Below are 12,976 nucleotides of genomic sequence, written 5' to 3' on the forward strand. Positions count from 1 at the left end.
CATATTGTCCCTGACGCCCGACTTGACTTATCCACAAAGCTCTGCCTAATAGATTATAAATCCACCAACACCAACACTTGATAATAAACATTATCTAACATAACCATAGAAATGATATAACCCCCCCTGCAATAAAACGCACAACGATCTTGAAAAAAGGTCACTTACGCTTATGCTTGCACGATGCTTCATATTAGATTGCGATCCTCTCATTTTTTTGTTTGCAAGTTAAATGGCATTGAACCAAACAGCCCTGTCTTTTCTATTAGAAGATCTCATCAATACTCTCCCATCCAGCAACACTGATACTGACGAGCTGCATCACTGCTGGAGTCTTTTTGACACTGTGTGTGTGTGTGTGTGTGTGTGTGTGTGTGTTAGAGATTTTGGGGCAGATGGGGCTGAGGGGAATGGATGGGTGATTGAAACCTCATTTGACTTTTAAAAGTGAGCAAGAGTTGTGTATTAAAATATGTACATTCTGGTAAGACATTATAAACATTAATAAATGTCAATACATAATCCATAAAGAATGACATTCACTCACACACACCGAAGCATCTACAGAATCCTTTAACTTAATATATGAACAGTGTGCACAATATATTCTCATTTCATAAAAAGAGCAATTCATACATATTTAGATAGCTAGAACAACAAAATGACAGAGAATTAAAACAACACATCGATAAGAGTGATAGACAGACACCGACAGACAGACAGACAGAACGACAGACTGAGAGATGGAGACAGAACAACAAACTGAACGACAGACATATAGAAAAACAAATTGAATGGCAATGACAAAAAGATTGATAGAACAGTGGAAAGACAGAATGATTGAATGACAGACAGACAGACAGCATAGTATATGCAGTGGAAAAGTCAAAGACCGTAACTTAATGCTCATTTTTCACAGGCATCTTTAAGGGGGACCTGCATAAGCGCGCGTGCCCATGTCACCTTCTCTCACTGCTGACGTACGAGCAGTAACCTATAGGACAGACTGACGCCAATGCGCAATATCTGCATCCTATTGGCGCATTAAACATGCAAACCCACGCACGATCACTTACTAGTGTGCAGGACTTTAACCAATCAAGCATATGTTGAACTCATCATGCATAAAAGCAGCCAAAGTACCGATGCCCCAGACCCCATGCGTCACTTCAGCCTGGTGCCCCATCTGTCCAAAGACTGGCACGATACTGCTAATCCACTTAAAGCACACAAAAGACGGTATGGAATGCGACACTGCCCTTAATTCTGGAGGAAATGAGCTGAATGGCTTTAGACGGCAGCATCGGTTTGACTAAAATCGCTGTCTACGTAACTTAGGCTGCTCATTAGATGTTGAGACAGCCATACATTGCGACAAGATCAAATAATACACTCATTAGTGAATAATCAACACAGAATTGGGTCAGTTCACAACAGTTATCATTTGCTATCAACCAGTTACTACAACATAAACAGGCTACTTACGTTTTCAGCCTTCCGTTCGTTGACGGTTGGCAGGGGGGCTCTTGTTGTTGACATAGTGTTGATGGAAAGCTGCTTTCCCGGAATTACTATTTAAACAGCAGGTTTTGCAGTGCAACGAATAGGAAATATATTTGACCGCTTGGTCAATATCATTGAATTGCTTCTATAGCTGGTAACAAAGTTGTTAAAAGTTTGGGAGAAATATTCCGGACGTCACTGCGTTTTATTACCGAGTGTAACTTACGCCATCTAAAAGATCCCTGAAAAGCGAACGAGACCGGTTAACTTGTGCACTGCTAAAAACATAATACTTTCGGGCCTGGCGTCGCTGTCTGCTTCATATTTCGGATGTCCGGTTCAGGTAACGTTAAGAATAGAGAAAATTGCACTTCACGGGGCCTCCTCTGCGATCTCCCCCAAAGACAATCTGCTCATCGAACGGTCCTTCAAACGGACTGTCCGGTATATTCAGTGGTAACGGCAGCAGCGGGGTGAAGCGGGTGATCACAGGCGTCGGGGCCGCGGGGAAGTCACGCTCGTTGACGGTTCCATTCCACCCGAACAGCCGCGTCTGTCGCCTCTGGTTCAAAGCGAGATCCAAGATGGCTGCTCAACAGCGCAGGAGTTTCGAGCCGAGCCCTGAGCGAGACAGAGGAAGTGAGGAAACAGACGGATCCCTGTGCTCATTGGAGAGCGCCGCATCCCTCAGGGAGCTGTAGGTGTTCATATGGAAAAAGGGGGAAAACTTAGTCATACCATAACAACTGTGACACACCCTGTTCAATTGAATTGTAATTTCATCATATATGGTTTGACCGGTTTGGCAAATGAAGACAAAGGTTTTCAATTAATTGGTCAGTGTGCTTTACTCAAAGATGCACGTTTGAGAAATGTCATTAAAAGTGTTGTATACCGACGTCAGATGGAAACTAGATTTATTAGTTTTTGTGAAACAGCTGTTTTGTTCTACATGGAACGGGTCGCCCCCTTGTGGGCGCCGCCATGTTGAGATCTTATGACCAAACAAACAAAAAAACATGTGTCTTAAATGGTTTGTCTCAGGGAATACATTCCTTATGATATTAACCTATTAATGTTATAACGTTATTTATAAAGGATATTAAATTGGATATAGGCTAGCTTAGGAAACACTATAGAGGATGCTGTGTGAATTATGTTCTTCCACCTGAGTCATGAGTTTACAGTAGGTTCTCCATACATTAGGGAACCATACAGCTTCCAAGAGGGCTTCAAGATCATTAAAAAAAAATACTTTAAATTATCTTTAAAAAAAAAAGTTATATCAGAATAAATAAAAAATAAAGTAAACAGAATTTATAAATGCCTAAAGCAGTTACATCTCCATGTCTGTGACCAGCATCATGACACCAGATTACCAAACTTGATGACTGATGATCCCGAAAATAAGACTATTGAAAAGAACAGCTGAACATCAATTTACAAATAAAATATAGCATTTAATACTACCTTCCTATTGTTATTTTGGATAGATGTAAAAAAGAAAAAGAACACTTGAGAAATATACTTAGTTTTAATAAATAGAGCAATCATTGAATCAATCAACAAAAATGCTTATCTATGTAGCCTAAAAATGTCAACATGTAACTGGAACATGAATTTACATTGAAAAACAAGAAATAAACAAACACATTTAAGTAAAAAAAAAGAAAGGTTCGAGAACCACCCATTTCCAGCCTTATGTCAGTTCAGAAGTGAATCCTCAGTTATGCCCTGGTGTATTCCGCCATCTAGTGGCCATTTTAGACTTGACATTCAACAATAAGTATTATTTCCACAATAGACAATGGCAGCAATTTCAGATGTTACTACTACACATCTCAAAAGATGTCCTAAGAACAGCCAGACTGAGTCTGGGGAGCAGTCCGTGTTATTTTTAACCAATCAGAAATGCTCTGACTAAGAGTTATGCATATTCTGGATATTCTTTTTTTTTGGTGGGTAGGGTTTTTGGTAAAAAGGCATGTGGTTGAGGGGAGTGATGAATCATGTGATGCCATTTAGTTAAGAAATCAAAATAGTCCATATAATGTACAGCAAAAACCTTTATTTTATGACTTCAAGAAAAAAAGAATCAGATGTACGGTATAAGCAAATCCATTAATCAAAGTCAAGCTCACAATACAACAAAATTGCTCAATACAGACAATAAAGCTCAAAAGTTCTTATTACTTTTAGCAGCAAGTCAATGAAAGAGCTATATTAAAACCACTCTTGAAAATCAAATATAACCAAGGAGAACGTGAGACAAAACAAGACTGGGGCTAAACAGGAGGCAACTGTGATCCATTTGATTATTACAACAGGAAGCAGCAAGGTTCCAGGATGGCAGCTGCAGTTTCACTTATTTCTTTAAATGGCATCTATATCAAGGTCATCATCCTCTTCTGCTTTCCCTGGCTGAACGGTCTCCACCTTCAGCTCTCGTGCAGAGTAAGAGTACTCAACCTGAAGACCAAAGAGAGTTCAAATGAGAAAGACGAAGAATCAGAATATTACACAAGCCTTTCTCTAATTCTAGCCCAGAGAAGACTAATGTAATTACACTAATTACAGTCCCATGGCTCCTGCTGACAGTTAAAATAACGCCGTTTCTCCAATTTACTACAAATTAAGAGTTTGTGTTTGTGATAAAATGCCACGTGTACGTGATTATATATATATATATAGCAGAACAGGATAGAATTTTTTTTTTCTTCCCATGGTGGAAACAAGCTTCCATAGGTTCTTGAGAAATCTTGAGAAATGGCTGAAGCCTGAGAAACAACTAATTCTTCCAAGGACTGAGATAAAATGATGCAGCTATAGCTGGATAAAAGGACTTTTGTCCAATCTGCTCATAACTAAATTGAGCTAATCCAAGAGTTTCAAACTGGTAAAAAAATATATATATATTGGGGATGAAATTACCTCAACATTTTCATCATCATCATCCTCCTCTGCTTCACTCCCCTCACTCTCCTCCTCTGCCTCCTTCAGCCATTTGACAAAGGGAGCCGCCTTGGCATGGATCTCCTTAGCCAGCTCCTTGGAAACATACTTCTTTGATACCTTAAAACAAAGGCATATTAAATCAAGATTCATAGTTCAAAGAACTTGATCTTACAAAATGCTCTATCAATCTAAGTTGTATGTAAAATTTTGAAATGCACACCTTCTCTGCCCATGCGAGAATGACATCCTCCTCCAGTAGGTCGGCATCATAGAGATCTTTGAGAATGACGGCCACTCGTGGCAGCAGCTGAGTTTGATAAAGCTTCACCAGACACTCAAAACCTCCCAGCAGATACTTCTGAGCTTTCTTATCGTTGAGGCAGAACTGCAAGAAAGGAGAATCTGTCACTTTCAGCACTGTGATTGTGGTAAAACTATGTACATTTATCAAACATAAGCACTTCGTTCGTAATCTTTCGCAGACGCATGCATGTTGAGCTAGATAAACTGTTTTGCACCAGTAGATAGTTTTAAACAGCTTAATCTTCATTTATCTCAGCAGCAAGTGAAAATTGGTAGATATCAAAGCTGCTGATTCAAAAGTGTCATTTAAATTGTTAGCCAAGACTTATTTTTAGCATGGCTTTACACCATCATCTCAGCAGGTCTCAGTGTCCTGCTTTAAATATTCATCTATCACTAGACCAAGATGATTTTAGGTGCTAATTTTGGGGCAAAATCTGTCAAATTCTGGGTGTAAAATGTATTAAAATGGAGCTGAGCTTAAGGCAAAAATTAAATAAGTTACAGGGGTGTTCCAATTAGTCTTGTAAATGCAGATCCTGTGCGTCCCATCTATCAGATTTAAAATTAGAACTGGAGTTCTGAAAAAGTACCCGCAGGAAGTGACGTTTGTATTTCTTGATTTGGTCTCTAATGTTCTCGTCAAAGAGCAGTTCACTCAAGATGAGCGGTCCCATGGCTCTCACATCCAGCCTTTCTGCTTCAGCCAGAATCTCCTTATCCGCAGAGCCAATTGCTCCACTCTCTTTCTTTTGCTGAGTAGAAAAAGAGAGAGATGTCTGAGTCCTAGTAGCATTAATAGATCTTTGGTTATTTAAACCATGTTAATTTTAATCTAATTTACAGACCTATGGTAAACTAGCATTGAAAAGTTTGGAGTCGGTAAAATGTTTTATACAAGAAATTACAAAAATACAAACACTTATTCAACAAGGACTCAATACACTGATCTAAATTGACAGTAAGAAGATTTATAATGCTACAAAAGATTTCTATTTCAAATAAATGATGTTCGTTTGTACTTTCTATCCATAAAAGAATGCTGAATGCACCTTCCATCAACATATTAAACAGCAGAACTGTTTTCAGCATTAATGAGAAATGTCTCTTGAGCAGCAAATCAGCATATTTAAATGATTTCTGAAGGATCATGTGACACTGAAGACTGGAGTAATGATGCTGAAAATTCGGTTTTACCATCACAGGAATATATTACATTTTAAAATATATTCAAATAGAAAATATCAATTTTAAATAGTAATAACATTTAACAATATTGCCATTCTTCATACTGTATTTTAAATCAAGTACATGCAGCCTTAGAGCATCTTTTTTTTTTTTTTTACCAACCCCAAACTTTTGAAAAGTAGTGTAACTTCACCAGGTGCAAGGGCATCATAAAAACAATGTTTTTACACTGAAACCAAGAGTGGCATTATTTACTTTGACAAAGTTGTAGAACATGTTGACCCTCTCCTCCAGGGGTTTTTCCAGGTCCTCGCTGAGGGTCAGGTTCTTAGCATGGTCACTGATCTCCTCCATACGCCGACGCTGGGCCTCCTCTGTGGTTTCCTCTGCCCAGTCATCGTCATCTTCCTCACCATCCTACACAATCCACACAAACATACACTTCAATGTACTGGTTACAAATTACAGTAAAAAAATCTTCATGGGCATCTCTTACCACAGCATCTGGAGCATCTATGTCGTTATGGTTCCCAGCCTCACCACTCCCAGAGCCATTCTCCTTATCCTTCTTTCTGTTTTTCTTCTCTTTCTCCTTCTTCTCTTTCACACAACTGCTATCACTCTCTGCATTTTGAAACAGATTAGCTCTTAAAAATTGTGTTTATAACACTTATATAAAAAGCTAAAATTAGACATTTAAACAGCAAACAAAGCATACATTTCTGATACTAAATATAGTAAATAACAGAAGTAGAAGCATTTTAACAGTCCACAACTCACCAGGTGGGTTTTTGAGGATGAATGTGCACAGTTTGTGCCGAGTGTCCAGCATTCCCTGATTACCGCAAGCCTTGCAAGAGCTTCCGATGGTCTGCTTCTTTGGGTTAACATGCTGCGAATTAAACATCAGATACTATGAGGACCGCTTCTGAAAATAAAAGGATTTCTGAATTGTTGACAACAAAGGTTTCGATTTTCAAAAACCATGTGAGGATTGGATTGCATTTTCTTTTTAAATAATAGCAGAAAATGTGGAAGTATTGAAGAAACTTGCTATTACAAGGTATTGCAATGGTTTAAAGTGTTCACTGACATTAGATAAATCACCAGTTTCTCTTAGGCGTCTAAAAAAAATTCATAGTTTTAACGCTGATAATTGTGTAAATTAAAATGTGATTAGAGCTAAGTTAGCTAAAATGGCCATAATCAATTTATGCCATAAACATTTGCAGACTTTGAGCTTATTGAAATAATGTTGCAATAAAATATATTAGATGAAAAACTTAAACCTTATATTTCTTATTTTTTTCTTGTTTGTTTAAGTAAAAATACACAGAACAGCAAATAACTAATGCTTTCACAACCGTGGATATCTTTTCAATATCTTTTTTTGTGTAGGCGTTATGAAAGTCAAAGGACAAAGTTAAGAGTACAGAACACCACAAACCAACTGCCCTTGCCCAAAAAGGCAAAAAACAAGTTTAAGTTCACCTCTAAATGTTCTCCAAACACTATCTGACCGACAGCAAAACGAATAAGTAAACAGAATCTTTAATTTTTAACCATGAGTGGACAAACCTCTTTTCAGCAGGCAAAAACCCTGATTGTCAACTTACCAGGTCAGTCTCAGGATTGTCACATTCGGAGCACAGCACAAACTTGCGGATAAATCCATCTAGCATGTCCTGCAGTTTGTTGGCTTCATGGGATCCGTTTACAATGAAGCGGTCATTCTTAGCATCAAACTGAGTCTGCGCCCCCAACTCACAGCCAAAAAACTTAGTTGGATCTGATGAAAAAAAAATCAATTGTTTCATAACGAAACACTAATGAAAGAATAATGTCTATGTTATAACTAATTGTAAAAACAAACTTACAGGTTGGAGGTCTGTTCAGTGCCTTTGCAACATCAACCATGTTGACAATGACCGTCTTGATTCCATTCCCTTTGCCTTCCACCTATTAAATGAAATTGACAGTGGGGAAAAAAATTTGGAATGTAATGTGTTTGGAAAAAACTGAATATCAGATTGCCAAAACACCAATAAGAAATTATTACTCTACACAGAAATAATTAGTGAAACTATCATATTTATACAGCATTCAGACCAAAACAAGTCTCTTGTGTACCTTGGCAATCAAACGGGGCATCTTGTAGCGGTAGAACTGATCCGACACATTGCGGTTGACGTTGACAGACATTTTGAGTGAGCTGAGGCACTATCAGCAAGATAAGAAGATCTTGAATGGGATTTTTTGGGTATCTTCTGTCTGGAGAAGAGGGGATGACATAAACAACTGCAAGTGTGCTCGGTCTCTGACATGAAAAAGATCTTGCCACAGTGGCTGCAAACTCCTTGCTCGTGGACTAGGTTTCCTCCGCTTGCTTTCCAACAGCTGCGCAACAGCTCTGAAAAGCAAAGTGAAATACACTATTATACAACAGTTATTTCCACTGCTTAAATTAATTAGATAAGTTACTTGACATTCCACTTGATGCATTGGATTGTTCTGAAAGCCATTTTGAAGGCAGAAGAGATATACAAACTAACTGGCCAATATTTGTATACGGAAAAATTGCAGCTGTGCAGATATTTAGTACAACAGCACGATTTATCTTCTGTGCAACATTTGAATAATATAACCAATTCAGGACTTGAATCAAGACTGAACGTATTCATTTTTATGACCATTTAGTGACTCATTTTTAGGTATTTAGGAAATAGTTTCAAAAATATATAATTTATTGTGTAACAATCTATTTTAACTGTTCGCAAACAATACTTATATTTTAGAAAACACATTAACTAATGATCTTAATATGAAGAGAAAAAAAGGCTGTTAATGTTTCTTGTCTTGTCACATTGAATAATTAATTACACGGGTCAAAGAGCGTAAACGTAAAAGTCTGTCAGTCATAAAAACATAGGCCTATCTGACTATTGGAAAAATACATGTCAATGGTGGTTAGGCCACATATAATTAACTTTACAATAAATATAATAAATTACTTTGAAATGTTCTTTCTGCCATCCATTATTACAGGAAAACATACTAAATTAAATAATTTAATAGAGGTATTTTTTAATAATTTAATAGAGTCCTTGATCAAGACCCCAGCTACCCACGTCATCGACTGCGTCAGCAGGTTTTAGAATGACTCAAGCCAAATGAACACGTGGTGAGGAAAATTTTACAGCTGTAAGTGTAAGTTACGTGACAGAACAAGGTTTCCAAAAACCAAAATTACGATCACGTAGTATTATGCGCGTGTCCATCGGTTAGTCTCTTTGAAAGAACATTAACATTAAGAGAATAAGAAATATTCAGAGCTCACGTCAGTGTATAAGGGTCTTTTAGCATGCGTTTATAAATTGTGTAAGCTACCGAGTCACACGTAACGTTATTGCACCCAAGGTCGATATACACACATGGTTACCCGCTCGAGCTAAACCCACTAAAGGTACGCTATTTGTACATCGAAATAAACACGCCGAATATCGACGACTGCCATTAGATCACCCTAAATGATTTAAACACAGCAAAGACGCGTTTGCTTTGACAAACCTCAGAAAGAGTCGTAAAGTTGTGTGATCGTCGCGGTGGTGCAGAGTGCGTCACGGTTAGCGCGCAGCGGAGTGCGCAAAAGCACCATGACGCCATTTTGTTCCCCTCCGTCAAGCTAGTTCACACCCATTAGCTAGTTATAAAAACCACCAAAACACTCGTTTCCAAGTCATATGTACCCAAAACGCATTTACAAATGTGTAATAGATATTGGCAAAGCCGTTTATGCAAATGATCGGCCGTATACTCACCGTTTCCGTAAAATAAAGACATAAACACAACGCTAGTCGTCCACCGACGGAGTGAAGGGTTGACAGTGGAAAGCCTGGATATGTTGGGTCGTGATCCAAAGAATGTAACACGACACAACGGTACAGAGATAAAACCTGGAAAGTGCTGAGCGATGCAGCCGATCAGTCGAGGGGTAGCTATCGGATTTCCGGAGAGAAGCTGGATTAGAAAAAAAAACTAACGTTAGATTTGTCAAATGTAACTTGGCAACACACTTGCTGTGTGATACTTATAAAGCTAAGCAGCTCCCCGCTTCGTCATAACAAGAAAACAAACGTTTTTTTCAAACGACCTCTTTGGCATTTATTAGACTCAAACACTACGGATATATGTCTTAGACGTGTTAAATTACCAGCATTTAGTTTTAAAATTGGTTAATGTCACGTCTTACCTTTCCAGAACCTTCTTTGCTCCACGCAAAGGCAGAATGAGTTGTGAGTGCTGATGATGGGCGTGTACCTCGCGTGCAAGCCACATAGCCCCGCCTACCGTGGCCATTCATTGGCTAAAATCCTTTTCTGTATTCAATTTCCTAACGCTGACTTGCTCCTTTTGACGTCAATCATAACTGAATCACATAATCAGTATTTATTTCGGTTTACGTTCTTCTCATGCAATTCATATCCCGCAATAGAGAATTATATAGGTTATGTAAGTTAGTCTAGTTGAGGCTTTTTGCATCAAAGAAAATGCAACGTCCTTTTAAAAGAGAATTTTTAATAAAAAATAATAGTAAGGGGAGTGCAGGCTATACCAGTTAGGCTACTGTACCCAAATAGTCATTGCAAAACTTAAATGGTAAGATATGGAATTAGGCTTTATGTAGTCACCACATACAAATCAGATTCACAAAAGGTGCAAAAGCACCATAAAGAGTTCCATATGTCTTTTGTGTATCATATGACATTATAAAACTTAGATTATGATTCTCAACTTTTTTGACTACAATACTGTTTTTTTTAGCATTTTAATTAAGATTACGTAATTATAACACAATTTTAATCACTTCAAGACTTATTGGGGCCCCCAGAAGTTTGCTGAGGCCCCCTAGTGGGCCCCAACCCCGTGGTTGTATGCAAACCATTAACTTAGCATACAAAAAGTTCTAAGACTATTGACTTTAATGATACTTGTGGCATGTCAGGTTTAAATTATGTTCTGTGGATGTTTATTTCCTTTTCTGTTTGCATTTGTTTCCTGTGCTTCCTTTCTGGTTACTGATTATGCCCTAGTTTGTTGTCATGGTTACTTATTGCTTTGTGCACCTATTTCTTGTTCAGTTTGTTAACTCGCTTTCAGAGTATAGCCCTCTTCGGACGGGACTAGTTTTCCAGGGGGACGTTGGAGAAATTTATGTTTCACAGACATAATTTGTAATTTTAATCCTCCTGTCTTAATCAAGTCTGTGTTTTTCTCGCAAAACCTCTGTAAAAATTCAAGCAATTGAAGCTGTTACATTGGTTTTTGAACTCATGTTTGATTTCCTTTGTTCATTAATAGAATAGAGTTAAACAGCTGTTATTATATCCACCTCACCTCTTCCTTGCCTTCGTCTCGCCTGCACGTGACAGAATACTGGACCTAGAAGAGAGAAATAACTGATATGCCAGCCGTTCACCTCCTCCTTACCCAGGAGAATCGCTCCCTTGATGACCACACCAGTGAGTTCTTGGGTCTTGCCCACTTTGCACACTACCCTCATTTCATATTTTGGACTGGTTTAAATCCGAAAAAAGGAAAAATTGTTCCCCTGCCCGTTTATGGTCCTCAAGGGATATTTACGGATTTTGTAGAACTGGTGCTTGTTTACCATAGATATATACATATGATATACAATGAATATAATAAATTTACTTTTAATGTTCTCTCTGCCATCCGTTATTACAGGAAAACAAACTAAATTTAATCATTTAATAGAGTCCTTGATCAAGACCCCATACACACGTCATCTAGTGCGTCAGCAGGTTTAAGAATTGTTTTTTTTTTAACCTTTATTTAACCAGGAAGAGACTCATTGAGATTAAAAATCTCTTTTTCAAGACTGTCCTGGCCAAGACAGGCAGCAGTACAGCCATACATACAGATACAAAATAAACAAAAATAATAAAAACATAAAACATCTGAAATAGCAAATCCCTTGAAGTCAACCAATCCTTTACACATCAGGCAAAAAATCTACAGCCACATGTGGCTGCCTCCAAGGCAGTTAACATCCTCTTAAAAGCGACCAATGGGACCAGTTTATTAAGTTTCATGCATTTCTGTAACTTGTTTCATGTAGAGGGAGCAGCGAACTTAAACACCTTTCCCCAGCTCAGTTCTAACCTTTGGAACAGACAGAAGGAAAAGATCCTGGGAACGAAGATTGTAAGTCCCGATATTATTTACGGTGATGTAGGTCAGATGGAAGTAGACCTAAAATAGCCTTATATATGAAGATACCAGTGTTGAAGTCTCTGTGTTGATAGAGAAGACCACCCAGCACGTTCATACAGTTCACAAATGGTGAGTGAGGACTTTAAAACCAGTGATGAACCTCAGAGCTCCATGTGTCCAGTGCATGTAAACTTTGAGACGAAGCAAGCATGTATAAAACATCACCATATTGTCAAGTATAGACATAATGACAGAATGACTCAAGCCAAATGAACACGTGAGGAAATTTTTTACAGCTGTAAGTTACATGACAGAACAAGGTTTCATAACCGCACCTAACATAATTTAAAATATATATATATTTTGATACATAATGTCATAGTAATAATAACAGGCTCCAGTCTTCCCGTGACCTTACAGATGTTGAGCGGTATAGAGAATGGATGGATGAGAAATAATAATTTATAAGAAATAATAATAATAATAATAATAATAATAGTTGATCACAATAGAGAATCATTTATATCCAGCTTCTGACTGGTACCATACATGGCATATATCATGAAACACTGTGCAAACTTTCTGCTCAAACCTGCTGCAACATACATCTGATACTTCAAAGAAATTAACCACAATCATATCCTGTGTGTAAGAGCAGAAACAGCCACAACATACAGTAGTTGAATTTCACCATTTACTAATGAGCACCTGTACTACAGCTGACTTTTTTTAGGGATCTAAATCTAACAGATTGCAGAATCTAAAAGCCCTTAATGAACAGAAAAATTACACC

At 37.9% G+C, this 12,976-nt stretch overlaps 2 protein-coding genes across 9 annotated transcripts in view; both read right to left on the minus strand.

Annotated features, from left to right (window-relative positions):
• mark3a (MAP/microtubule affinity-regulating kinase 3a) overlaps nt 1–2,146 on the minus strand; it is a 34,810-nt gene extending 32,664 nt beyond the window's left edge. For 3 of the 7 annotated variants that reach the window (XM_056248167.1, XM_056248168.1, XM_056248166.1), the window contains exon 1: nt 1,486–2,145. In XM_056248167.1, coding sequence (XP_056104142.1) covers nt 1,486–1,539 — 54 coding nt within the window. In that variant the 5' untranslated portion in view covers nt 1,540–2,145. Of the gene's footprint in view, nt 1–1,485 lie in introns of all 7 variants that reach the window. The other 4 variants (XM_056248165.1, XM_056248164.1, XM_056248163.1 and 1 more) reach the window with 3 other exon arrangements.
• A 1,407-nt stretch (nt 2,147–3,553) lies between these two features.
• LOC130083146 (eukaryotic translation initiation factor 5-like) lies at nt 3,554–10,299 on the minus strand. 2 transcript variants are annotated; one of them, XM_056248170.1, is made up of 12 exons: nt 10,199–10,299; nt 9,768–9,966; nt 8,080–8,359; nt 7,827–7,908; nt 7,566–7,738; nt 6,730–6,841; nt 6,446–6,573; nt 6,205–6,366; nt 5,355–5,516; nt 4,679–4,843; nt 4,435–4,575; nt 3,554–3,972 (listed from the first exon to the last, which is right to left on the minus strand). In XM_056248170.1, exons 3-12 carry the CDS (start codon nt 8,149–8,151, stop codon nt 3,877–3,879), a joined length of 1,293 nt encoding a protein of 430 aa, XP_056104145.1. In that variant the 5' UTR covers nt 8,152–8,359; nt 9,768–9,966; nt 10,199–10,299; the 3' UTR covers nt 3,554–3,876. The 2 variants fall into 2 exon arrangements, with proteins under 2 accessions (XP_056104145.1, XP_056104146.1); XM_056248171.1 differs by lacking the exons at nt 9,768–9,966; nt 10,199–10,299 and adding an exon at nt 9,517–9,627.
• Nucleotides 10,300–12,976: the final 2,677 nt, after the last annotated feature.

Source organism: Rhinichthys klamathensis, unplaced genomic scaffold (assembly GCF_029890125.1).
Source record: "Rhinichthys klamathensis goyatoka isolate OS25496 unplaced genomic scaffold, OSU_Roscu_1.1 h1tg000053l_1, whole genome shotgun sequence".
NCBI classification, from domain to species: Eukaryota; Metazoa; Chordata; class Actinopteri; order Cypriniformes; family Leuciscidae; genus Rhinichthys; species Rhinichthys klamathensis.